We start from the raw sequence: 25,782 nt of genomic DNA, 5'->3' as shown, positions 1-25,782 counted from the left end.
ACTAAAACCACACCACTCTAACAGCTACTAGCACATCAAGTTTCTGAAAAATTGTAAATTTTTTGAACAAAACAAAGCATTCACCCCTTTGAAAGTTATTGCGTAAGAAATGGGTAGGAAATTACAAGCAACTATGTGAAAATGAAAACCTTACTAAACTCTTAGGGAAACTTGTAATGGAAATTGTTATTTCACACTGAAGTTCTCCAAGATAGGCTGAAGAAATATTAGCTTCAATGCTTTCCTGTGGATTTATACTTGGATTCTTCAGAGTAAGAAAATCCCTTGTACAAATGTCATTAGTCCTTTTTGACCGTGAGAAATTCTTCAGAATTCTGTGGCAGCCATTTATTAATGGTATTTCAGCAGAAGTTCCTTCCTCCAAAATTCTAGTTAAGCAACTAGGACAAAGGTTGAATTGTTTTCATTTTGAGAAAAGCAATTATTACCCTCAAAATTCCAGGCAAAAATCAAACAAAGAGAATTCATTGGCTATTATATTTTTCCCCCTCAAAACAATTAGGAGAAATAATGGGCAATAATATAACCAGTATTTGTAGAAATACAAGGCTCTGAAACCTACAAACATACTGAATGCTCATTTGAAAGGTTTCTGGTGACAGGAGGACCATTGGGAGAAATAAGAGAGGTCAGACAGAGTTTGCAAAGTCAGCGAGAGGGGAATATGCTCCTCAAGGCGAAATTCAAGGGCAGAGAAATAGCTAGCCTGAGTTTGATTTGTGAATTAGAGCTACCTTAGGTAGAGCTGTTAGCAGAAGCAACCAGACCCCCTACTTTCCCTGACCAAGTCAGACTTTCCTCTTCCCCCTTTCCGTCAATGTATGAACTCTGCAGTTTCCTTTTCCTGCTTGTCTGAGCTTCTGACCCTGCAGTGAAATCCTGAATCTCATCTCCTGCACCATTTCTAGCTATATTTCCAGTGCCCTCTGCAAGAGTAGAGTCTGCCCTTAATTTCTGGCTGCCCTATTATTTGAGCATTTGGCTTTGGCTTTCTCAACTATAAACTTTACCTGGATGGGGATGATTTACCTCCAACTGTAGGCACTGGGTTGGGGGCTCATCTGAGATTCTTTCCCAGATGGGCATGAAGTTAAGAGGCTAGTGGCCCTCTGATGGGGACAAACACCTGCCTGGTATCATGTTTACAGAATAGGCGCATGAAAAGTATACCAATTTGGATATAAATTGCAATTTTTTTTTTTTTTTTTTTTTTTTATGCTCTATGTCACAGAGATACTTGAAGGCACCTACTTGAAAAGACTTGACTTTTTGAGATACTTGATTGTGGAGATCAAAACAGCCTCTTTAGCTGAGTGTTGTTTTGGGATAGGTCAAATCACTGCCTATTTTTAGTTTGCAAAACTATTGATCCATAAAAACTCTACTGCCCCGCTGCTGTTAACATCCTCCAAGTCTTCAGTCTCCCTGTAGAAACTGTCATGACATTTTACAGAAAATCGGCAGCACCTTTCCTTGTACAGGCAGCCTGAAATCCATTTTTGTACACACATTACAGGTTTCACCATCAAAGCATCTTGGATTTTAAAAATAAGTTATAAACCAACTTTTAAAAAAAAATTACGTAATAAAATAATAAGAAAACGTGGGTGAGGGAAGATGGTAGAGCTGAGGTGTCTTGGAACCCCCCCCCCCAACATAAACTTGGTAAGGAAATCATTAGGTTGGGATAATTTATAGATTTGGAAAGGTATATTCATTCTTTCTATTGTCCAAGAAAATATTTAGAAAAGGTAAATCATGAGGGTCTTACTATTTGAAGATGAAAAATAACAACTTGTCAATGTAAGTAAGTAACTATGTTTTGGTGGTGACTGGCATTATGTGAAAATATTGACTCAATTCCCAGGCACCTTGGACGTGTGAAATTCACACTCCATTGCCACTCCAGAATGTCTACATTGGAGTCGTCAAGGGCAGCAATCTGGCTGGAAGTGGTAGTAGGGGAATTTCTGGAAGGTGCATTTATATTAGAAACAGTATTTACTCTGATTTTATATTAAGGTCAATTAAAACATCAATTTTTTTTCCTGAGGATGCTCATGCTGTATTTTACATATGATTAATAAAATATCTGTTCTTTAGATCAAAGAACGTATGTATGTGTCTTATACACGTACCCACACACTCACACATGCTGGAGTGGCTTTCAGGGACAGAGGATGTTTCTGGAGATTGGAATAGGGTGTGCTAACAAATACCACACCACTGGCCAGCCCTGGGCACTGTGGCCTCTCACAACTATCAGCTTCCACCAGCAGGCACTAATGAGCCTGCAGGAAAAGAAAAAGAGTTGGAAGCTCTTAATTCATATAAACAAATTATCTCAGTTAAGAACAGAACATTATTTAGTTAAGATGTAGATTTTTCTACACTGAAGGCATTGACCTCTAGTCTCTTTGGCTCCCACATATATAATAGCCAAGTTGATGAAGAGTTATTCAAAGCTGTCTTTCAGACATTGGCTCAGTCACAGGCCTAAGTCATGCGAGTTCAATAAGGAGTGATGGCTCCATATTGTTGGTCACTTTATTGTCTGAAACAGCTCCGCTACCAGCTGTACCCCAAGCTTCAGTTCCTTGTTCACTTGAGGCATGAGAGAACCTGGGAAACCATTGTAGAGACATGTCATCCTTGTAACCCCCAAATTCCAGGTGCAACCACAAATGCACCTTAGAACCAAACAATTATTTGGGTCTTCCCTTTTCCTGGGAAAGATCTTTAGAATTATAGAATATCAGAGATGGGCAGCCCATTAGCGATGATAAGACAGATGCAAAATCCGAGGGTCAGAGGATTAAAGTGATCTGTTTGTTCGCAGCCACAGGAATAGATCATTACACCATCAAAGAAATCCCAGTCATCAGGGCTCAAGTTGTGTTTTAAAGTAAGAGTTGAAAGTGTATGCCCTGAGCCTCAGGCTGTCCACAGGGCTTTATGAAACTGATCTCTCCACCTCCTTCTAAAACCAATGGAGTCAAGGAAATCTGAAAACTCATTTTTGGTTCAAAAAAGCACTGTCCCAAAACACCATCCCTCTCAAACTATGGCTTCAGGCTGGCTAGGGGGCTTTGTGATATAAAAAGCTCTTACAGCTATAAAAAATTGATACATGAGCATTGAAGAGTTGTTTTTTTTTTTTTTTTTTTTTTCTTTTTCCTCCTGGGCAATTAAAAAAACTTCTTGCTCTTACACATTATTTTTACTAGGATCTGATTTTTTATTTTTGCATGGAAGAGGTCTGACCTTAACAGTATAAGGTTGTACTATACAGCAATTTTCTGAGGTAGCTGGATAATTTATACACACTTTTTAGCAGCTGCAGAAAACAAAATGTGAGAGAAAACACACACGTATTAATACATAGAGAGAAGAGTCACTCCCTACATAGAGGATAAAACAACAAAGCCAACTAGTTAGTACAAGAAAAGACCAAATATTTTTTTACCTATCTGCAGCAGCAACACTGAATGTAACCTTCTAATGTCTGATCTGGTCTATTAAAGTCCAAATCTCAGTTTTCTGGGAAAACTTTCTAATACATCACACTACATTTCCTCAACTTTGGGGAGTGGACTAAGAGAATATTAATACTTTGTTGCCTTATGATTTTACAGTGGTGACAGTAAGCTTTCACAAATATGAATATATACAGAGAGAACAAGAGAAAGTGACAGACAGTGAGCATCTGGGTGAGCAGAAAGAACACTGATGGACCCTGAGGCATCTGAATTCTGGGTCTGTCACTCATCCATCAGCTGTGACTTTGGTCAGGCTACTTCTAGTTTCCTTGAGCCTCAGGTTTCTCATCTGCAAAACTATGATATTGATGATTAAAGCACTTCCGTAAGAGGATTACAAGAGATAATGTGTGAATATTACTTTAATATCTAGCATAGAGAATGAGCTAAGTGTTGATTCTCTTTCCCCTTCTCTTTAGGTATGGACAACATAGTTAATTGTCCTTTCTTTTCTGGATCCTGCTCATAAGTGTACTTAATTCACCTACTGAGATATAATTTGGGTGGAGGGTAGACCATGGTGGGGTTAGCTTTTATCTAAACGCCAGTGAACCAAGTTTTCGTGGAAACTAACAGTTGTTTCTTCTTACATCTAAAAATAATTCATTTCATAATTGTGGCCCTACACTTTGCATTTTGACTAAATTGTAAAGATTGAAATGTAATCTGGAAGTATCTACTCTATATACATAGTTAATTTAAGCACTGCAATAGACCTTTGGCATAAAAAATATTTAATGTCCTTGGATTCCCTTATTTGCAAGCAACCTTCAGAATGTCCATGGCATTTAGTAATTTGCACAGATATGAACCATGCAAGCTGTGCAGGTGAAGACTCATGAAGCCGATCAGTGAGCTCAGCCTACTGCCCAATACCAGCACCTAAAAGCTTGGATGATCTACTCTCTACTCCATTAGGATGTACACGAATTCTTTTTGCAGTAATGTGCATTACTTCCAGGGATGTGTGCAGTAAAGTACAGGTGTTCTCTGAAATGTGATTTCAAAGATATGAAACTTAATACCTGTAAAGTAGCAGCAACAGCAGCAGTAAATATTTTTGAGCAATTACTCTGGGGCCAGGAACTGTACTAAATAATTACATGAAGGATTGGACTTTAGACTATACAGATATCTTGAACAAATATCTAGGGTCAGTGTGGCACAGTGGTTAACAGTGTGGTCATGGAGCCTCGGATACTTAGGCTCATGCATGAATTCTGCTTCTTTCTAGCTATACGACATTGGGCCAGTTATTTAACTTCTCGGAACCTCAGTTTTATATTATGTAAAATGAATCGAAAAAAGTAGCTACTTTATAGGGTTGTCAAAAGCATTAAATAGGTAATAAAGAGTTTATAAAGAACCCTAGTTTTACATTTACATAATTATTAAGAGCCTAAGGTGGACATTTGAACTTTTCTGTAATGTTTTTTTGTATGTTACAGGAAAAATTATAAAGTATGGTAGGGTTTAGGAATTAGGGACTTTGGGAAGATGAGTAGTATTAAAATATATACTTCTTCAATGACAAAATCTACTGTACTTTTAACACATGCTTAAGCTGAACAAAATAGTTCTTCGTGGAATATTATTTATAGGCTTGTTATGTATGGCTCGATTATTTGAGAAACTCCAATAACTCAGTTCTAGCTCAAATATATTAACTGGGCTTGGAAAAGTAGCGTTGAGGAGAATGTTGAGTTTGTATTTTTAAAAATGCATGGAGATCCATTTCCATTAATGTAATTTTTGACGCAGCTTTTCTTGATTTTTCTTTTTGGTTCATGGTTTAAATCAAGGACTTGGAATTTATAAAGTTCTATGACATTTATTTAAACCCGAGACATATGTGTAGGGTTTTCAGGAACACACCTGTCAAACAGCTGCAATCAGAGCCAATTGAGAATTGGTCTGAGTGTGTAGGCTATGATTTTTTAAAAGTTTCAGCTGATTTCATTACTGCAGCATGTCAAAACTTGGAGTCATCCCAAACTCTTTTCTGTCTCACATTCCAACATCAAATACGTCCACTCAACCTTGGAAATACAACCAAAGTCCAGCCACTTCTTCCCACCACCCCCACATCTATTCTAGGCATAGTATTAATCCCTCGCTGATCTATTGGAATATCATTTCATATATTCTTCTTGCCTCTCCTTTTGTCACTCCACAATGTATTTTCCACACAGCAGCACTGTGATCCTTTAAAAATGGAAGTCAGATTATGTCAAGTCTTTGTTCAAAATCGTCCAATGAATTCAAATATCTGAGTAAAATACAAAATCTTTTGACCGAGCCCTCAATTTCATCAGTGTAATTGTTCCTCTCACTCTCAGCTCCAGTCACACTGTTCTTTGTTCTCTTGCGAACACGCCAAGCACACTGCTGCCTGGGGGTCTTTGTCCTTGCTTTTCTTATAATCTGGAATGTTCTTCTACTTCCTTCAGATCTTTGCTTAATAGTCATTTTAGGAGAGAAGTCTTTTCTGACCTCACATGCCCTCCTCCACCATTCCTTATCCCCCTACTCTGTTTAATTTTGCTCTACAACACATAGTTCTGGCTTCATATTAGACACTTGCCTCTCTCTTTCTGTCTTTACCAACAGAATGCATGCCTGTAAGAGCAGGAAGTTCCTTTGTTTTGTACATGGTTATATTGCCAGCAACTGGAATAGCATCAGCACATGGTAACCTCTCAGCAAATGTTTCTGAATGCAACATTGTGCCAGGGGAGGGATCAACTGAGAAGAGCAATTTACTCAAGCTGAAAAGCAGTACTCTGGTGCTCTACCGATGGGTGATCACACCAGTGATTCTGAATATTAGGTTTGACTTTTACTTTCAAGACTTGCATTTTTAGTAGATACAGCTTCTCATCCTTTGTGGGGCACTGCTATCAGAAGAAACTAAGTCAGAAGGAAGAAGCAGAGAATTGAGATGCCCTTGTCTAACTCATCACTGCTATGACACCGATTCTGTACTTTACTTTGTCAGATACAAGCAGCTCTCTCTCACACCCACTGTAACCAAGGATGAGAACAGAAGCATGCTTGCCAGGCAGCAGGCAGGGAAGACATGATAGTGGAGTCAGGGACATTACCTCAGGAAATCCTGAGAGAGTTAGTTCAACTCCTCTGGAGTCTGACTGGCAAACAGCACGGCCTTTCTACTCAATGGGGATGGGATTTCTTCACCTTAATTCATCCCAGATTTGAAATTCCTCCTTGGTAGTAAATTAGAGAATTAAATAGGTACAATGCCTCTTTACTGCTGATCTCTAAGGCGACACATGGGGTCCTGTAGTTGTGTTATTATTAGAATATATTACTTCAGGTGCCAAAAAGTTGGCAACATTGTTGGCTGCATTTGTTATTTTATTCATTCTTTAAGCACCATCTATTTATTGAATACCTGCTACATGCTAAGCACTCAGCTAGATGCTGGGCTGTAGTTGGGATTCAATTAGACATGGTCTTTTCCCTAAAGAAATTGGTAAGCTAGCAGGAGAAATGGCATATAGTGGTAGACCTCTACCAGTGCAATCCTAAAGTAAATGGGATGCCTTGAGAGTGAAAAATACAGGGAAGTAATCCCATTTGTGGACAGGATGTTCACGTTGAAAACTGAACAATGACTACAACTGACAGAGAGGGATAAAGAAGGGGATGTATTAAAAAAGAGACAACACAAGTCTAGGTCTAAAGTGGGAGGGAGCATGGCACATTCAACAAGGGAAAGATTGAATGATCCCTTCTGTGACCGTGACCAATGCCTTGGAAGAAGAGGGAGGGGCAAGGAAGGAGAGCCTTGAGACAGAAGAGAAGGTCAAATCCTACAAGCCCTGAAGGCTTCCTTACCTGAAGAAAAAGAGGAAGTCTCTGAATGGTCTCAGGCAGAGAAATGCCATGATCCATTTTGCATTTTTAGAAGTCTTCTCTGACTGCCGTATGTAGAAGGGACTGAAGAGGGTCAGGCAGATGAAAGAGGCCTTTCAGGGGCCACTGCAGATCCCCACACAATAGTGTGTGGCTTGCACTAGGGTGTATGTGGTAGAGATGAGGGAGTAGGAAGAAAAGGCACGTTGATTGAGTAGCTAAGCAATAGAAGAAATAAAACAAGTTTGGAGGCTCAAAACAGCTGTATTGATCTTGCATCTTATTTTCAAGATGAGCTTTTATTTTCATTGCTGTAATGCATATTTTGCCTCCCAATTTACATCCACTACACCCCTACCTTGACCATAGTACTTTGCTACTGAGTTGCCATAATTTGCATTCCATTTCTCCAAAAGGCTTTGAAATGAGCTACAACACCCTAAAGTCCTTAGCTAACCCCCAGAAGGGCTGAGTTAGCTGGATTCTGAAGATGAGGGAAAATTATTAGTACTAATATTTATTTTATTAAGTTCTACAGGTGGTACTCCTTATAGTGGCTGACATTATAGATCACAAAGCATCATACTGACCTGTTAAATTCTCTTAATCAACATACCCTGGTGCAAGTTTACCTCATTTTTATTAAATGTTACAAATATCATGGAGAAAACAACCATCCCCCGCCCCCCAAAAAAAAACTCTCAAAATTTCACTTAAGACAATTATGAAAAGCCAAATAATTTTTTCCTATTAACATTTTATTAATATTTTATTTTCACTAAAACTATCCTTGCTGAGGATTTTCTAAGGACCACAAAATTGTGTAATAGGCTGTAACAGGGCCCATTCACTTCATAGCGTGAATTTCTGTAAACATCAAATACCAAACTGAAAAAAAAACAGCACACAAATATAAGGAAAAAAACATAAAAATAGATGGAAAACTGAATACACTATATAATGAAACTCAATAGTCAAGAAATGTTGACAGACTAAAACTGTCATCGATTCATAAATTGGTTATTTCATGTATTAATGCATTCTTAATTCAAAATTTTCCAAATTATTCTTATATGATGTAAGACACCCATCAGGGGTTCCCAAACAGAGATAAAATGAGTGCTGGGAAGGATTGTAAGGATGTGTTCAGTGGGGAGACAATGCCCTAAGTCAGAGAATTGCAGGAAGCAGGCAAGGGCTCCGAGCTCATCATTTCAATTGAGTCAAAACCATTTTTATTGACTTACATATTTATTTGAGATATGGAAGCCTAAAATTTCTATTGAATGAAGAGATCTCTGACTAAAAATACTAACAATAAAAACAATAAAAAAAAACACCATAAACTTATCTAAAAGAGCTCTCTCAGGGATTTCCACTTCTAGATGTGATGGAGTGACCTATAAGACACCCACTCTCCTGCTGAGAACCACTAGAAATACACAATAAAAATAATTTCCTTGAAAGCCCAGGAGAGCTGCTAAAAAAGTAAAAACTTAAACTAGATCAAAAAGAGATGCTCCTTGAGGGAAACCTAACTTTCTGCAAGTCATTCCAGCCACTCTCCCCGGATTTGCTGATTTTTAGTGTTGAAAGAGAAACTGAGAAGTAAGAAAGAATGTAGCTGCTGAGAGGAAGAGAATTCCTTAGAATTTTCAGCAATCTCTTGGGACTGGGAAGGCAAAAAAAAAAAAAAAAAAAAAAAAATGGAATTTAGGACAGCCAAGGCAGTAAAGACTTGGAATTAAGATCTTATAGAGAAGGGATGTTCCAAGAAGTGAGCCTGGTACTTTATCACAAGTTTTTTCCCAAGGCCTTTGACAGACAATTAAATTATACATAGCAACAGTCAAGAAGCAAATTATTGGAATGCTGCTGCTTTCTGTACACTGATTTTCTAATGCCAACAACAGTCAAACTGAGAACCAAATCAAAGAATCAATACCCTTCACAATAGCAACAAAGAAAATAAAATACCTAGGAATATATTTAACTAAGGAGGTAAAAGACCTCTACAGGGAGAACTATGAAACATTTAGAAAGGAAATAGCAGAGGACATAAACAGGTGGAAAACCATACCATGCTCATGAGTCAGCAGAATCAACATTGTTAAAATGTCTATACTACCCAAAATGATCTACAGATTCAACACAATCCCTATTGAAATGCCAACATCATTTTTCACAGATCTATGAAAAATAATTCTATGCTTCTTATGGAACTAGAGAAGACCCCGTATAGCAAAAGCAATCTTAAGCAAAAAGAACAAATTGGGAGGCATCAATTTACCAGACTTCAAGCTACACTACAAAGCTATAGTAACTAAAACATCATGGCACTGGCATAAGAACAGAGACACAGACCAATGGAACAGAACTGAGAACCCAGATATAAAACCATCCTCATATAGCCATCTAATCTTTGACAAAGCAGACAAAAACACACACCAGGGAAAAGAATCCTTATTCCATGAATGGTACTGAGAAAATTGGATAGCCACATGTAGAAGACTGAAGCAGGATCTACACCTCTCACCTCTCATAAAAATCAACTCACAGTGGATAACAGACTTAAATCTAAGGCATGAAACTATAAGAATTCTAGAAGAAAATGTTGAAAAAATTCTTCTAGACATTGGCCTAGGCAAAGAATTTATGAAGAAGACCCCAAAGGCCCTCACAGCAACAACCAAAATAAATAAATAGGACCCAATCAAATTTCTGCACAGCCAAGGAAACTATCACTAGAGCAAACAGACAACCTATAGAATGGGAGAAATATTCACATGTTACCCAGCTGATAAAGGGCTGATAACTAGAATCTATATAGAACTCAGGAAAATCAGGAAGAAAAAATCAAACAACCCTATCAAAAAGTGGGCAAAGGACATGAGCAGAAACTTTTCAAAAGAAGATAGAATAATGGCCAAGAAACATAGAAAAAATGCTGAACATTTCTAATCATCAGGGAAATGCAAATCAAAACCACAGTGAGATATCACCTATCTCCAGTGAGAATGGCCTTTATCAAAAAGTCCTAAAACAATAAATGTTGGCATGGATGTGGAGGGATAGGAACACTCATACATTGCTGGTGGGACTGCAAACTAGTACAACCTCTGTGGAAAGTCATATGGAGATACCTCAAAGAGCTACCAGTAGAACTACCATTTGATCCAGCAATCCCATTACTAGACATCTACCCAAAAGAACAAAAGGCATCTACACTAGAGTGTTTATAACAGCACAATTCATAGTTGCAAAGATGTGGAACAACCCATCAATATGTGAGTGGATTAATAAAATGTGGTATATGTATACCATGGAGTTCTACTCAGCCACAAAAAATATTGTATTATCCTGGATAGAGCTGGAACCCATTCTACTGAGTGAAGTATCCTAAGAATAGAAAAACAAGCACCACATGTACTCACCATCAAATTGGTATTAACTGATCAACACTTAAGTGTACATATAGTAATAACTTTCATCGGGTGTTGGGCAGATGGGAGGGGGGAGAAGGGGATGAGTATATACATACCTAATGGGTGCCTTGGGCACCATCTGGGGGATGGACATGCTTGAAGCTCTGATTCGGATGGGGCAAAGGCAATATATGTAGCCTAAACACTTTTCTAATAGGAAGAAACTATCTACGCTGAAATAAAAAAATATAAAAAATTTAAAAATACAAGCAAATATTGAGACCATCCAAAAGGAAAGCAAAGTTTCTAGCAGTCACCTGGTGTAGGGAAACCATGAATGAAGTAGATCCTAAGTAACACAGCTGAGTCTGAGGAAGATTAGTCTGCAGGACTGTGGTAAAAGAAGGGGAGACTAGACTTAGAAAGACTACAAACTAGCTCAAGTCGCTTGAAGCTTTGATTGTACTGAGGTGGTCTGCCTCTCCACTGCCCAACAGAAAGTAAGGTGAATCCTCTCTGAAAGAAGAAAACATTACCCAGACTCTACATTTCTCCACACAAATGTTTCTCATTCAATCCCAGATTACCTGGCACATCAAAAAACATAACCGTGAGGAAAAATCAAATAATAAAAACAGATCTATAATAAAGTCTGTCTCCATTTTGAAAGCCTCATAGAGTCCAGTGAGAGTTTATTTAAACAAGCCCAAATTCAAGCAAATAAAACATGCCACATTCCAGCCATCAGGGAAACATTGGGGATGGATTGTAATCAATAGTCTTACTTTATCTTGAATGTTTGCTGACAGTTTTTTAAACCCTACTCTTCGCCCATTTCCCTCTTGCCCCACAAATGTGCAAGCTGATAAGAAAACCGACCTTTTGTGGGTGCTACTTGGAAAGTTCAAATCATTCAAATCCTGGCCCCAATGTGGAAATTCTGACCCCAGACACACATCCTAATATGATAACTAAAGCCACTCATTCTTCTCTTTGCACAAATCATTGTGGACAAGCTTGAGTGCCCATTCTCCTGCCCTTGGAAGTCCCAATATGTGAGTAATAAACCTGTTTATATCCTCTTGGTGGATGTGTTGCCTCATCAGTATTAACATTCAAGCCCATTTTGGGTGTGTGGGGGTAGTTACCATCTGTGGGGCTATCATAAAACAGAAACGAAGTTGACCCAAATACTGAAGTTCTTTGGCTTAGACTTCTTAAGTAACCTGCAATTAATATGTTTTAAAGGAGATGACCTGATAATGAATTTTACTAGAGAACTGAAATCAATTTTAAAAAGAAGAATCAACTAGAATTTTGGGGGAAAAAAAAAATAGAACTCAGTAGGTAAATTTCAAGTATACTGGACACAGATGGATGAGTGAGCTAAAAATTAGGACAGTAGAAAATAACCAGACTTAAGCATAGCTTAGAGAGAAATTTATATCCTTAAATGCGGATAGTATTAAAATAAGACAGGCTAGAAATTAATGACATGATTATCCATTTCAATAAGTTAGAAAAGGAACATTAAGTTATACTGGAAGAAAGCAAAAAGAACTATAAAGATAAGAGCAGAAATAAATAAAATAGAATACAAACAAAGTCTACAAAGCTGAAAACTTTTATTTTTTAGAAAATACTATTAAATTGATAAACCACTGGCAAAACTAATCAAGAAAACAGAGAAAAAGGTGCCAATTATTAACAGTACTAAGATGAGTGCAGACAAAAGAGACAGCAATGTCGAGTCCCACATATTAAACAAAAATCATAAGTGTATTATACAAGATTTTATGTCAATAAATTAGAAAAGTAAATGAAATGACAAATTCCTAGAAGACAACTAAACAAAGTTGACCCAGAAAGAAATAGAATATTTAAATATTCTTATGGCTATAAATCTTTCCTCAAATTCATCCGCAGGTTCACACTGCTTTATCAGTGAACTCATCCAAATATTTAAAAAATAAATAATGCTACTCTTATACTTTCAATTCCAAAAAAAAAAAAAAATAGAAAGAGTAATTTCCAACTTATTTTTTTGAGTGAATGTGTAACTTTGATGCCAGCATCTCTGAAGGAAAATAAAGGAGGCAAGAAATATAATTGTCTCAACATCTACAGAAATAGCATTTGATACAATTCTATATTTATTCATAATTATTTTTTAAAAAAACTCTTTTAGCAAATAAGTAATAGAAATAACTTTATCTAATAAAAGTATCTTCAAGAAATCTAGAGCAGATAATGATAAAGTATTGAAATTTTCCCCCTGCGGTCTGGAAATAACAAAAATATATACTACAACAATATTGTGCTGGAGATCCTAGCCAGCACAATAACGTAAGGAAAAAACAAAGCATAAGGACTAGGAAAGAAGAAATACAACTTGCATAATTTGTAGGCACATGACTGTGTACGTAGAAAATCCAAAAGGAAACAGTCAAATTTTTAGAATTAGTGCATGAATTTATCGAGGTCAATGGACATAAAATCAATATACCAACTGAATTTTTTTGTATTACAGACACAAAAACTAAGGCCTAGAAAGGTGCCCAAGTTTACGCAAACAATTTTCAAAACTAGAAAAAGGGTAACGTTCAGCCTGGTGCTTTAAGTGTTTTTGCATATAGGCACCAGTGATGTAGAACTTGTTTGGAGGACATAAACCACAGTAATTCTTTAGATTTCAGTTCTCCAGTCAAACAGAGGCCAGTGCACACAATAGCCCCTGCATCTCCTGGGCATCAGGACATTAAAATGTGGCCGGCTGCGGTGACCACCCAGGGGTAACGAAGGGAATACCACCAGAGGAAGGCAAAGCCAGAATTTTCTGAAGTGTGGAGCTGTGACTGACACGAGCTTTCTCTTTTTGCCACAAGTTGAGGATCAAGAATCGCTATAGCAGCCAGATTCACCTACAGTGGAACCTAAGGACAGGATGAGGGGAAATGGTGTATGTATCCTTCTATCACAGAAGAAGGGGGATGAGTGGAAAAGATGGCACTTCAGCCCTGGTCTTACACATTTACACAGGGTGTCAAGTTTGAGTTTCAGATATGATCTGCAAAGGAGGCTACACACAGTGTTACCGAAAGATCTTGGCAGGACTTAAAAGTAGGATATGTTTATCACACGATTTCAAATTCATGTCCTTTTCTTCATCCATAGTTCCTTCAACATACTATTAACTAATAGTTTCCATAAATTCTAAAATTATCTTGTACATACTGTAATTACACGGATGGGGCAATATATTTGTATACTAACGTTATTTTATTACCTGTGAAAATTAAACTTGTAACTCGCATTTAGCATTATTTCTTTTCCTCTTTCTCTTCTTCCGCTTCCTCCTGCCTCCGATTTCCCCCTCCTTCTCCACGTTCTCCTCCTCCAAACATGGAAGCAGCCAGGGATCCCAAGGTTAACCTTGGAAAGATTCTAGATTCCTTCATAGCCAGGTGAATTCTCAGAGCATGTGAGTGGAAGGTGAGAGGTCACGGGGTACTTGTCTTGTACATGGGGACACAGCTAGAAAGACAGGCTTGATACTGGGAGTATTACCCTATTTTTAGCCGTAAACTGGTGTTGTCTGCAGACGCTGGGGTTGTGACAGGAAGTTCAGAGGTTCCATTATCGTGGCCTAGGCTATTGCCCATAGAACTTGCTGACTGCTGTCATGGGTGATGATTCAGCCTGTGTCCTAAAAAACAGGGGCTTAAGGTAGGACTTCCTGCTGGCTGGGTGTTTTTAGCCCCAGAGGCAGCAGCAGTGCAGGATTAACCCAAGAACAAACTAAGCAGGTGATTAGGGTGCAACTAAATTTAGCACCGCTCCCATCACCCACTCCCAGAAAAATACAGAGGATTTTATATTCTATGAACTTATAAAGAAGTTAACTTTGCTATCCAAAGAAAACAAAAAAAGAACTTATTTTCCTTCAAGCTTGCATTTATGTTGTCTGTCATTTTGAGTGATTTCATTTTATTATGAATTAAAGTGGAGTGTACCACAATGGTAGTGGTGGTAGTGTTAAGTGCTCAGAGACTGCAAAAGTTTAAACGTGGCCCTAATAACTATTCCCTAGATTTTGCAGGTTCCTCACCCCACCTGGGCTCTCTTTCTCTAGCACACACATTTCTTGTGTAACACCTCTATTTTCTATTTAGTCCCACATCACTAATCCCACCTTTGTCAAGCTGTTGGTTTTTAGCTCCTAAATTTAGGCAGCCTAGTTATCATGTCCCTTGTACAATATTTTGTTTCAATATGACACAGTGCAATTTTGCATTTATAAAGCAACTCCCACAGACTCCTCTAACACATAAATTATACTTATGATCCTAAACTTACCCTTGTACTGCCCCCAAAATCTTTCACCAGGTGTTCAAACATCTTTTTGAGAGCAGTGGGATTTTTTTCACAAGTTTCCAGTGTGGCCAGCTACTCTAGGCTTCAGTGGGTGGAGTGGACAGGGGTTTGAGGAGGAAGAAAAGGGAACAGTGTTCTAGGTTTCCATTTGGCAGTTTTAATTTACTCCCAAAAATCAATGCTTTGTAGTGTCCCTTCTGCTTCCCCAGTTTCAGCCTCTACCTATTGCTCAGGAAAATTGGCAGGTATGTTTCAGAGCATGCTTAGAGTTGTGGCACAGAGAGAAAAGAGATTACTGATAAGCTCTTTCCTTTGAAAAGGGTGGAGTATTAGGAGGTAAAGGAAAGGAAGATTCCAGAACTGTATTTCTCCAAGAAAACCATAGAATAGCTCTCTACTGAAATTCCAAGAGCCACATGTAGAGATTATACTCGTCGATAAATTCAGGCCTCTCCTGACTTACCTCCACCAGTTTGTTGGCATGTTCACGGAAAACCTGGGCATATTCTTTCACTTCCTTTTCATTCCCACTCTTTGCAGCCTCAATGAGAACTAGCAAAGGGACGTTGGTTTCCAAGAAAGAATCAGATATGTGATCCATCACTGCTTTTCGAAGCTATAGGTAAAACAAAAAAAAAAAAAAAAAAACAACACACAATTAAGGGATAGAAGAATTGCTCATTTTTTCTAAACTATTTTTTAGCTTTCATTACCCATGCAAATAATGTTTAACTCTTGTTAATTTTCCCAGAGCTTATCATATCAAAGGAAAACAAAGACCAATGATTAACGGATGCCTATGAATTAAGTGTATTATATGTCATCTAGAAAGTTACATATATGGCCTGTAGCTCAATACACTCTAGGCCTCTCCTATCAAAGGTGTGCACTCATCCTTCATTAATGCAGAGATTTTTAATCATGATACAGTTCAAGAACTCAGGATCTTGAGAAAAGGAGAAATCTAGGCATCAAGCAGAAATGGGGAGAACTTTGGATGAAGATCTGAGCCTTGAAGGCACCTCTAAAACTTTGCCACTGTGCAATCTCCTACTTTCTAGATCCACTGTTTATACTTGATAGAAACAGAAACGTGAAACATCTAACAATCTCAAAAATGCCTCTCTCAAGGTGCAATGATGACATAGCTGTTATGTTCCAGAAATAAATTCTTAGTTATTCTTCAAGGTAAATAAGAATAAACAAACCCAAATCATCTAACAATGCGTAAGTACACATCATTTCCACATTGTGAAAATAGGAAGCAGGCCTGCGTGAAAATAAAATGAAACTGTCCCTGAACGATCACCTTGGTGCTGCTTTGTTCATAATTGTCTGAATGTATATGGGATATAAATGAAGATAAACATGAAAGAAGATGGTAAACAACCTGTATGTCTTCCAAATAAATACATTTATCCAGGACTATTCAGGCAAATTTCTTTGTTTTTTATTTCGGGATATTATGGGGGTACAAACATTTTGGTTACATGCATGACTTTGCCTCTCCCAAGCCAGGATTAGAAGTGTGCCCTTCCCCCATACAATGTTCACCACTTCCATTAGTTGCTAGTTTACCCACCCCGACCCCCCAACCCCCAGTGAATATTACTACCATGTAAGCACCTTAGTGTTGATCCATTAGTGCCAATTTATTGGTCAGTACATGTGGTGCTTATTCTTCCGTTCTTGTGATACCTCACTTCGGAGGATGGGCTCAAGGTCTATCCAGGATAATATAAGAGGTGCTAGATTATTATTGTTTTTTGTAATTGAGTAGTATTCCATTATATACATATACCATATTTCATTAATCCACTCATTCTTGATATCTGTTATTGGTCAGAAGAAGAACTGTGAACAAATATCTCAATTCCTGTTTGCACTAATTACCATAATGTATGTTTACATGTACGTATAACTTAGTTTGGTTTAACGCTGAATTAGGTTGACATTTTATCACCTAAAATATAATAAAGTATATGGAAAGTTGACATTACTCATTTGGCAAAATGTATTAAATCACTGTCTGGGAATAATGTGGGTTATTGGTGAGCTCATATTTTGGGGGTATATACAATGTGCCAGATACTCAGCTAGTATCTTTACACATTAAATCATTTTATTCCTATAAAAACACTATGAGAAAGGAACTATTCTAAAAACATTTCTTCAAGTGAAGAAGTTGAAATTTCAAAAAGTTATTTAACTTTTTATGTCTGCAATCATAAGGCAACAAGAGGCAGAGCCTGGGGTAAGAAGGTCTGCAGGAGATAGTGCAGTGAACACTTGAAACTGATCTGCCATGGCTCTTCCATGACAGGGCCCCAGACAGAGGAGAAACTATTGAAAGTGTAACCAAAATTGAATTGACAAGGACAATAGAGACAAAAGAAAGAGAAGGTCAAGATAAAGTGGGGGTGACGAGCAGAGCTAGTCTTTCTCACCAACCAAGCCACCATACTTCTTAACATCACACAAAAATAACAGAAGTGAGAGCTCTGAGAAGCTAGAAAAGCTATCTGCATCAAGCCTCTTTCTAAACCTCCAGGAAGATAATATTCACAAAAATGAGCAACTTAAACATTGAGGTCAAATCTCATACAAAGTTATTGTAAGAAAAATGAGAATAAGGCATATATCATCCCTACACACACTGAAAGCATTCTGGAAAGATATGCTTATAAAATAGATTAAAACTGTAAGCTACCATTCCAAATAAAACAAAATACATTAAGAAAATGATATAAGATATGAAAGACCAGCACAAATTAGAATGAGAAAAAACTAAAGAATTAGGTCATGAAACTAAGAAAGAACTATAAACAAAAGAAAAATCATTTCATAGACAACACTAAACAAGAATGAATAAACACAACAGCAAATGCCTTAAGAGAAATAAAAGGAGAAAAGAAAGAAAATTTTTAAATCCAAAAAAATTTTTTTAAAGAAGAGCTAAAAAAATTTTGTGAAAGAGTGATAAATATTGAATATAGGCAAAGAAAATTCAATATATGTTTCCCACAGTTCCCTGCAAAAAAATAAAAACAAAAATGAATACTGAAAATTGTAATTGATGAAAAATTTCTTGAATACATGTATATGTTGAAAACCATACCCTAATAATGCATTGTATATTTCAAAATTGCTAATAGAGTAGAATTTCATAATCATTGTGTGTGTATGTGTGTGTGTGTATGCGTGTGGATACATATATGGCCACAAGCTAGCATCATGAGAGTCATTTCTTGGGAGTTTATTAGAAATGTAAAAACTCCAGGCACCACCCAGACCTGCATTTTAATCAGAATCTGCATTTTAATAAGACGCCTAGGTGATTCCTTCACACTATAAAGTTTGAAGAACATGTCCCTATAAGACCTATTACATCAATCAAGTTCTTAGTCTCAAGCATTGGAAACTAGTTCTAGCTGATTTAAGGAGAAAAATTGTCCTGTTAGTTTACAGAATGGACAGAACTCAGAAATGTTAAGACATCCTGTGTCTTTGTGTCCATAGCTTTTGATTCAAAGTCTGAGGCAGAGTTACCTGATTGTTATCTGGATGAAGTAGAGACCAAAACTCTGGGTCATGTGTCCACACCTATAATAGTTGCAAGGGTACAGGAGGGAGGTGCTGGGAAGACACTATCTTGTGAAAACAAATGTTCTGGCCCTTTTAGTTTCTTATACAAGATTCATAGAATGAGGAATTCTCCAAACACAGAAAAGGAATTCAGATGCCGACCCAAAACCAAAAAATGGCCAGTAAAGCATAGATCTGGCAGAAGACTAATTCAGGGACTCAAGCATGGGTGGAAGTTGGAAAAAAAAAATAGAGACGCATTTCTAAGCAATAACTAAAAGGTGAAGAGTTATCTAAAAAGAACAAGATCAGAAACTATGAACTAGGATAGGAATGGCAAGTATGCCATAACTCTTCCCTTCCATGCCCACAGCAGACATGATTAATCGATTACAGCATTATTTTATGCTGAGCTCAAATACTACTTCGTGATCCTTCTCAACACAGCACTCCAAGCAGCTACTACTAATCAATCCCATTTATCCTTAAGGAAGAAAACTTGCTTTCTTTGCTGAAGGTTCCCTGCAATTGAAGCTTTTTGTATGCCAGTCTTTAGGCAGAATTGGCTATGTATCAGAGCAACTCAGTGCCATCTTCACTTTCAGAAATAAAAGTTAACACTCAAGTCTAGGCTGGGTTGATGATATTTAGTAAATGCCTGACCATTTAATGTCTGTCCTGTCATTTGGACAGATGTTTAGAAAAATCTTTTAAGAATAATAGTATTAGTATTCACTACTATGAGGTAAGACATACCAGCCAAGGTCAAATTTGGGGGTAGAGGGTGATTTCACACAGGCTCAAAAATCTGAAGCCTTAAATCCTTCCATGAATACAGCTGCTCAAGGCTCTTCATGATTACTGACATATTTTATCATATTTCCTTAAGCTGTGTGGTATAATTGTTATTAAAAATGAAAAATCAAAGCAAAAAGTGATTGAGCCAGAAGCCATCCAGCCTAGGGAGCTTGACAAGAATTGAGCTTCATTAAGTCAGGCAAATTTTAGCCAATCTGAAGGTCAATTAGGGTAATTAGTCAGTGTAGTGATCCACCCAAAGCCACTTTAATAAGCCAAGGTGCCACCACTGTACACAGTCCACTGGTACTGAAGGCATTGTTCATTGTTTAGGCTGGGGCTGGGGTTAGGTGGGGGACCAGAGGCATATCTATGAAGCCTGAGGAAGACATTTAAGAGAATAATCATGATTTTTAATTTGTTTTCTTTATAAGAGAAATACAAAATTCTTTGGTCATTATCTTGATGGCACCGACTATCTTGCATGAAGCAAAATTATTTTAATTGGGATACTAGCATCTCTCCTTAATGCAACCAATTACCTTTAAAAATAAAAAGAATACTTTATCAGACACTTAATGCTTTTCTTCACCCATCCCATCCAACTCCCACCAAAAGCAGGTCTGCTAGGTCAATTAAAAGTACAACTGTCATCATTGGTAACACTTATGTGTGCCCAGATTAACAGTCCTTGCCCTCCAGACTTTTCCTCTGGGAGTGCTGATACAGTCAGGATGAGAATTAGCAACATGTCTCACTGATGAATGAGAAGCACTGAGGCAAACTCAGGTAATTATAATAGATTTGTTGCATTAATGTCCCCATTAGTCACCTTTCCTCATATCCATGCTCACTGCCAGGTAACTCTGCAGTGCCCCCCCTCTATGACTCTGGGCTTGGCCATGTGGCATGTGTAGGGCCAATGAATGTTGGCCACCATGATGTATGTGGAGGTTTGGAAGGTCCGTTCACCATTGGGCTTGCTCACTCTTGCTCTCTGCCATCCCCATGAGAAGAACATGCCCAGCCTAGACAGTTTGTCCCAGGAGAGGGGTGGCAAGCATATTGAACACAACTGAGTCACTTCAAGGCCATCCCAGATCAGTCAAGAGCAACTGAGCCCAGACCCACTAGAGGGCCAGACCAAGGTGACCACCCCAGACTAGTGAGCCATAAATGCTATCACTATATGCCTCTGATTTGCTGTTACACTGCACTATATGGCAATAGATAACTGAAAATACAATATACTTATTTAACTAGCGTAAGTTTTTGTGATTACCAAATCACCTTTTTTGTGAGGTGGCAGAGACGACTTAAAAATAAATTTCTCATCAATCAACTGACTTATTTGGTGTCATTCCAATTAAGTTCTTTGGCCAAATGCACTGAATTAACAGTAGTCTGCTCCACGTGTTCTATCTATTAACATGTTACATGCCCCACGTGTTCTGTTATACAGCCATGAGCTATGTTTAAGAATATCACAGCTGTACTTTCTCATATTTATAGATAAAACAAACTCTTTAGTAAAAAACTATACCAAAGATACAAGTCATGGGGACTAGGACAGGGAAGTGTTGACGGGCCCATCCTGAAGGACAGTAGCAGCTGCTTAGTCCCTTCTGTTGATTGCATTTTCTGCCCCAGCACACACAGGTCTGTGTCAAAGTCCTCTTTTCCCTCCACAATAGGCAAGGGCAGTTGTCTTCATGAGAAGAGGCAGTGAAATGTCACGTCAGGGTTCCAAGGAGTGCTCCAGATGGCCTCCACCCAGCAGTAGCAGGGGACAGTAGCATGACTTGCTACTGGCAAAAATGTTAGCCGAAAACGGAGCCTACAATTGCTAGGTTCAGTGTAAGAAAGCAAAAGGGAGGTTGGTGAGATGGAGAGTATATGAAAAAAGCAGAGGCCACTGCAGCAGTGAGACGTGGAAGAGAGGGAGTGAGGAGAGTACAGAGAAGCATGGGAGAAAATTAATGTTTCATATTAACCATCTTCATGTAATGCTTATTTTATGCCAGACACTGTTCTGAACCATTAGGATAACTCACTTATTTATCCCAGAAATGCCAGCTACTGTTTTCTCTGTTTTTTAGTTAAGGAAACTGAGGCAACAGAATTAAGACACTTGCCCACATTCACAAACCTAGCAAGAGGCAGTGGCAGGATTTGAACCCAGGTTGCCTTGCCCCAGAGTTCATGCTCTGAACTACTAATGTACACAACCTCTTATACATCTATTTTGTGCCAGCTTTATGTATATTATTGACCAAAAACAATGGTATAGATGATGGTCGTGGAGAAAGTTCCAGGGACAAATTTGATTCTTGGATGATGAATGAAGTGCATAAAGGACTCTAGAGGGTTACCTCCTCTCCACACCTGAGATATTAGGACCAAAAAGAAGAAAACCCCCAGTAGAGAACATGGAAGAACAGACCCAGTGGCAGATGCACACTGCAGGAAGGAATCAGGGATCCCACTAGAGGCAGAAGTGGTGCTGAGTCCGCATGAACCCCCCACTCCAGGAGTAGAAAGGAACCTCCCAGATACTCACTATGGCACTCTGTGATTTCCTGGGACTTTAGAAATCCAGGAAAAAAAAATGGGTAACTCATGGATCAAGATATGATACTTCAAAAATATATTTGATGGGTTATACTTGTTTTATGTAACCATCTTATAACTTATGAGTCTAAGTGTTTTTAAATAGTAAATTGTGAGACGCTTAATAAAGTATGTTTCTTAGGATTCTGACTGGGTTCAAGCCAAGGGATGTGAGACTCCTCCCAGGAAAGACTGGGATCCATTTTCCATGCTTTGATATGTTAATTATGGTATGTATGAAAATCCATAAGCCAAGCAGTAGCAGGGGTGAGCAGGGATCTGCCTTATTATAGAAAAATCTTTGAAAGCTGCAAATGCAGGTTGGTACTGTGACAATCTAGCATTCTATTTTTTATTCTCATTCTTAAGAGTATTAGGATCAAATCATGTCCATGCTCAATACATCTATTACATAGCCCATAAGCACAGATACATTCCAAAGTGGGAGCCAGAGTCCTCAGCAGCCAGGACCAGGACACCTTGAACTTAGTATCAGCCAGCAAGTGCAGGAACTCATAAATACTGCCTTCATTAGCTCATGGGCCCTGTGATTTGTGTCCCTGATGAACAGGGGCACATTTTTTGACCCCTCCAGTAAACAGGCAATGTAATTCCTCTGTAAATTGACTATTAGAATGGTTTAAATGCCCTTGCCTACAAGCTGAAAGGCATAGTTAACACTTTTTACATAAGCTAGAAGACCAAAATTTAGCTATCAATCAACCAGAGCAGAAAGGAATGACTTGACAAAATCATTTGTTAAGTCTGACAGGAGTCAAGAACGCAAGGCTTTCTTCCAACGGCTTAAATGTATGTGTGACAAAGGAATATTAATTGCATAAGACAAGACATTTAAAGGTATTAGCTCAGCACTACCAGTCTATTTTACCGAATTAAGGCTATTCATCAATGTAAATAACTGCATTTTCTTGAGCAAACCAAAAGGTATGCAGTCGATGGATCATACCTATTCTAACAATCCATTTGCTTATTTCATGGGAGGGCAGAATCATGAAAGGAGAGGCAAAGTTTAACACACAAGCTCAAAAAGAAGAAGAACTTGTCTCAAAAATGCCCCAAAGTTGTCTCTCCATGGGGTAGGACTTGAGGAGTATATGACTTATATTGAGCCATATTCAATATTGCCAAAGTGTTTTGCAAAAAGGCTAAAAACCCGCAACCATTTGATGAATATGAAACAGTTCTCTGAAAAACACAGTCCAAGAAAAAATGGCTCTGTCCAGCCAACTAGAATTGCAGAAGCTTAAACTTGCATGAGACTTTGAAGGCTGTGTGTCCCATTTTAATCTACTCAATGGAAAACACCTCTGCAATTCTTTTTTTTTTGAGACAGAGTCTCACTCTGTTGCCTGGAGTAGAGTGCCGTGGCATCATCCTAGCTCACAGCAACCTCAAACTCCTGGGCTCAAGCGATCCTCCTGCCTCAGCCTCCCGAGTAGCTGGGACTGCAGGCATGAGCCACCATGCCTGGCTAATTTTTTCTTTATATTTTTAGTTGTCCGATTAATTTCTTTGTATTTTTAGTAGAGACGGGGTCTCGCTCTTGCTCAGGCTGGTTTTGAACTCCTGAGCTCAAACAATCCGCCCGCTTCGGCCTTGCAATTCTTTTTAACAGAGAGACATTTTGTATTGAAAAACTAAAAGAGATCCTTTAATTATTTGCCTTCAACTGTGTGTTTCAAAATCTCTTTCTGTTCTCAAGGGAAAAAATGGATTTATAAAGAAAAATCTATACAAATGCCACACTTTTATTAAGGATATTTAAGTTTTATGCCAAAGAAATGAAATGAGAGCAAATGCACAAAAATATGATGGTGTAGATACCAATGCAATTAGCTTTAAGGAGCAGGGGCCTTATTATAAGAGAAATAAGAAGTCCTCAGAAAGAAAATATGCTTTATCTCTTACTTGTTTTGCTCATCTTTACTCAGTGACTGGTGTTCACTCATTTATTCCTTTTACTCTAGCATTTGAGGAGTTCTTGGTTGATGAAGCACTGGCCAGGGACACAGAGAAAAACAAGACAAGCTACCTACTCTAACTTACGGCTGTAAACTCTTCCACAATCTCAATTCCCAATTACTAACTGAGCTACGGTGATCAACATGACCTCACACATGCTTGATTTGCCTCAGAAATGATGCTGCTTAGAGGCAAGCATGAGTTGTTTTTGTTAAAAGTGTTGGAGATTGGGCTAGGGGACGTTGTAAAAAAGTCCAATTTTTCTAGATTTCCTTCATATCATATTATTTTTTTCTTTCTCACTTAAAGATTCTCTCACAATTTTTCCACCCCTCCATCAGGACAGACACTCTTTCAATGACTCAGTTTCTAAGTTAGCCCAGAAGAGGTGGCATTCAAAAGGGTGGGATTTTAGGTGGCATGGGTGAAGGTGGAAAAGACACTGCTGGTATAACTACCTTGCTCAGGTCCCTTAACCCAGACCAAAAAGCAGACCCATTTTCTTCTGCATGTTTGGATGGTCTACTCGGTTTCCAACTGCTTCTTTCCTTTAATAATAATCCTGCGTATGTCCTGTTTTTATAGCTTGCAGAGAACTTTTTTGAGACATTATTTCATTTGACCTTCTTTATAATGTCATGATGTGGGTGAGGGGTGCAGTTTGCAGGGTGAGCATCATTACTGTGTTGTTTAGATGAAGAAAGGGAGGATCCTCTGGTTGCCTATAGTCAGAGTTGGGTCTTCTGATATCAACAACAATGCGATTTTACTTAAGGTCCATGTGTTTATGGACCCAGCTGTTCAAGTTTACAAATCCTAACTGGACAAAGGTCACCTTTCTTTCCATCCTTCACTCTGATACCTAGATAACCACTTGCTCCAAACCTTATGTCCCATCCAGCATTGCTTACTACAAAAAAGGGACCTAAGATCAGATGTCTGGATATTTCATTCTCAGTATTTAACATATGCCATTGATTAACTGGCAGTGAATGGGCACAAGCTGCGTGAATCCAGTGTGAGAGAGTCAAAGGTTGCATCAGTGACAGGATAACCTCACCCCAGCAACAACCTTTATGAAGCTTATAAAATGTTGCTCGAAAAGTAATTTAATCCCCTCACAATTGCATTGGCAATTACTAAATGGATAGATTTGTAGATTTGTAGGCTAACAGCAGAAGCCTATACAAAGTATATGGTTAAAGGACACAAAACAAGGTATGGAGAAGAAGAACTCTCTAAAACCATTATTTCTTTTGGAAAGAGTCAATCCTACACAGTTGCCACAGTGTGGTAGGATCCGTACCAGGTAGAATCATCCGGCCCCATGCTTCCACATTTCCTGCCATTCCACATTACAGCACGAGTCCTGTGGGTCTTAGAAGAATCCCCAGTAAATGCAAGAGCCCCTGGGAAGAACCCAGCCAAAACTCACCAGTTCCCATTCCAGGTATCAGATGAGCAACATCTCAGCTAACATGACCAGGATGGGTAACTTGGGCGGATAAGATGCTGTCGGTTAAGGGAAGAGGAATGATGGAAACTTACTTCTTGGTACAGATATCACC

General features: G+C 38.3%; 1 protein-coding gene across 3 annotated transcripts in view; it reads right to left on the bottom strand.

Annotated features, from left to right (window-relative positions):
• CTNNA2 (catenin (cadherin-associated protein), alpha 2) overlaps positions 1 to 25,782 on the bottom strand; it is a 483,549-nt gene that overhangs the window by 355,301 nt on the left and 102,466 nt on the right. For all 3 annotated transcript variants that reach the window (XM_012648465.1, XM_012648464.1, XM_012648466.1), the window contains exon 3: positions 15,702 to 15,854. In XM_012648465.1, coding sequence (XP_012503919.1) covers positions 15,702 to 15,854 — 153 coding nt within the window. The remainder of the gene's footprint in view (positions 1 to 15,701; positions 15,855 to 25,782) is intronic.

Source organism: Propithecus coquereli, unplaced genomic scaffold (genome assembly GCF_000956105.1).
Source record: "Propithecus coquereli isolate 6110/MARCELLA unplaced genomic scaffold, Pcoq_1.0 Scaffold286, whole genome shotgun sequence".
Taxonomy (NCBI): Eukaryota; Metazoa; Chordata; class Mammalia; order Primates; family Indriidae; genus Propithecus; species Propithecus coquereli.
This window is presented reverse-complemented; position numbering and strand designations above follow the sequence as displayed.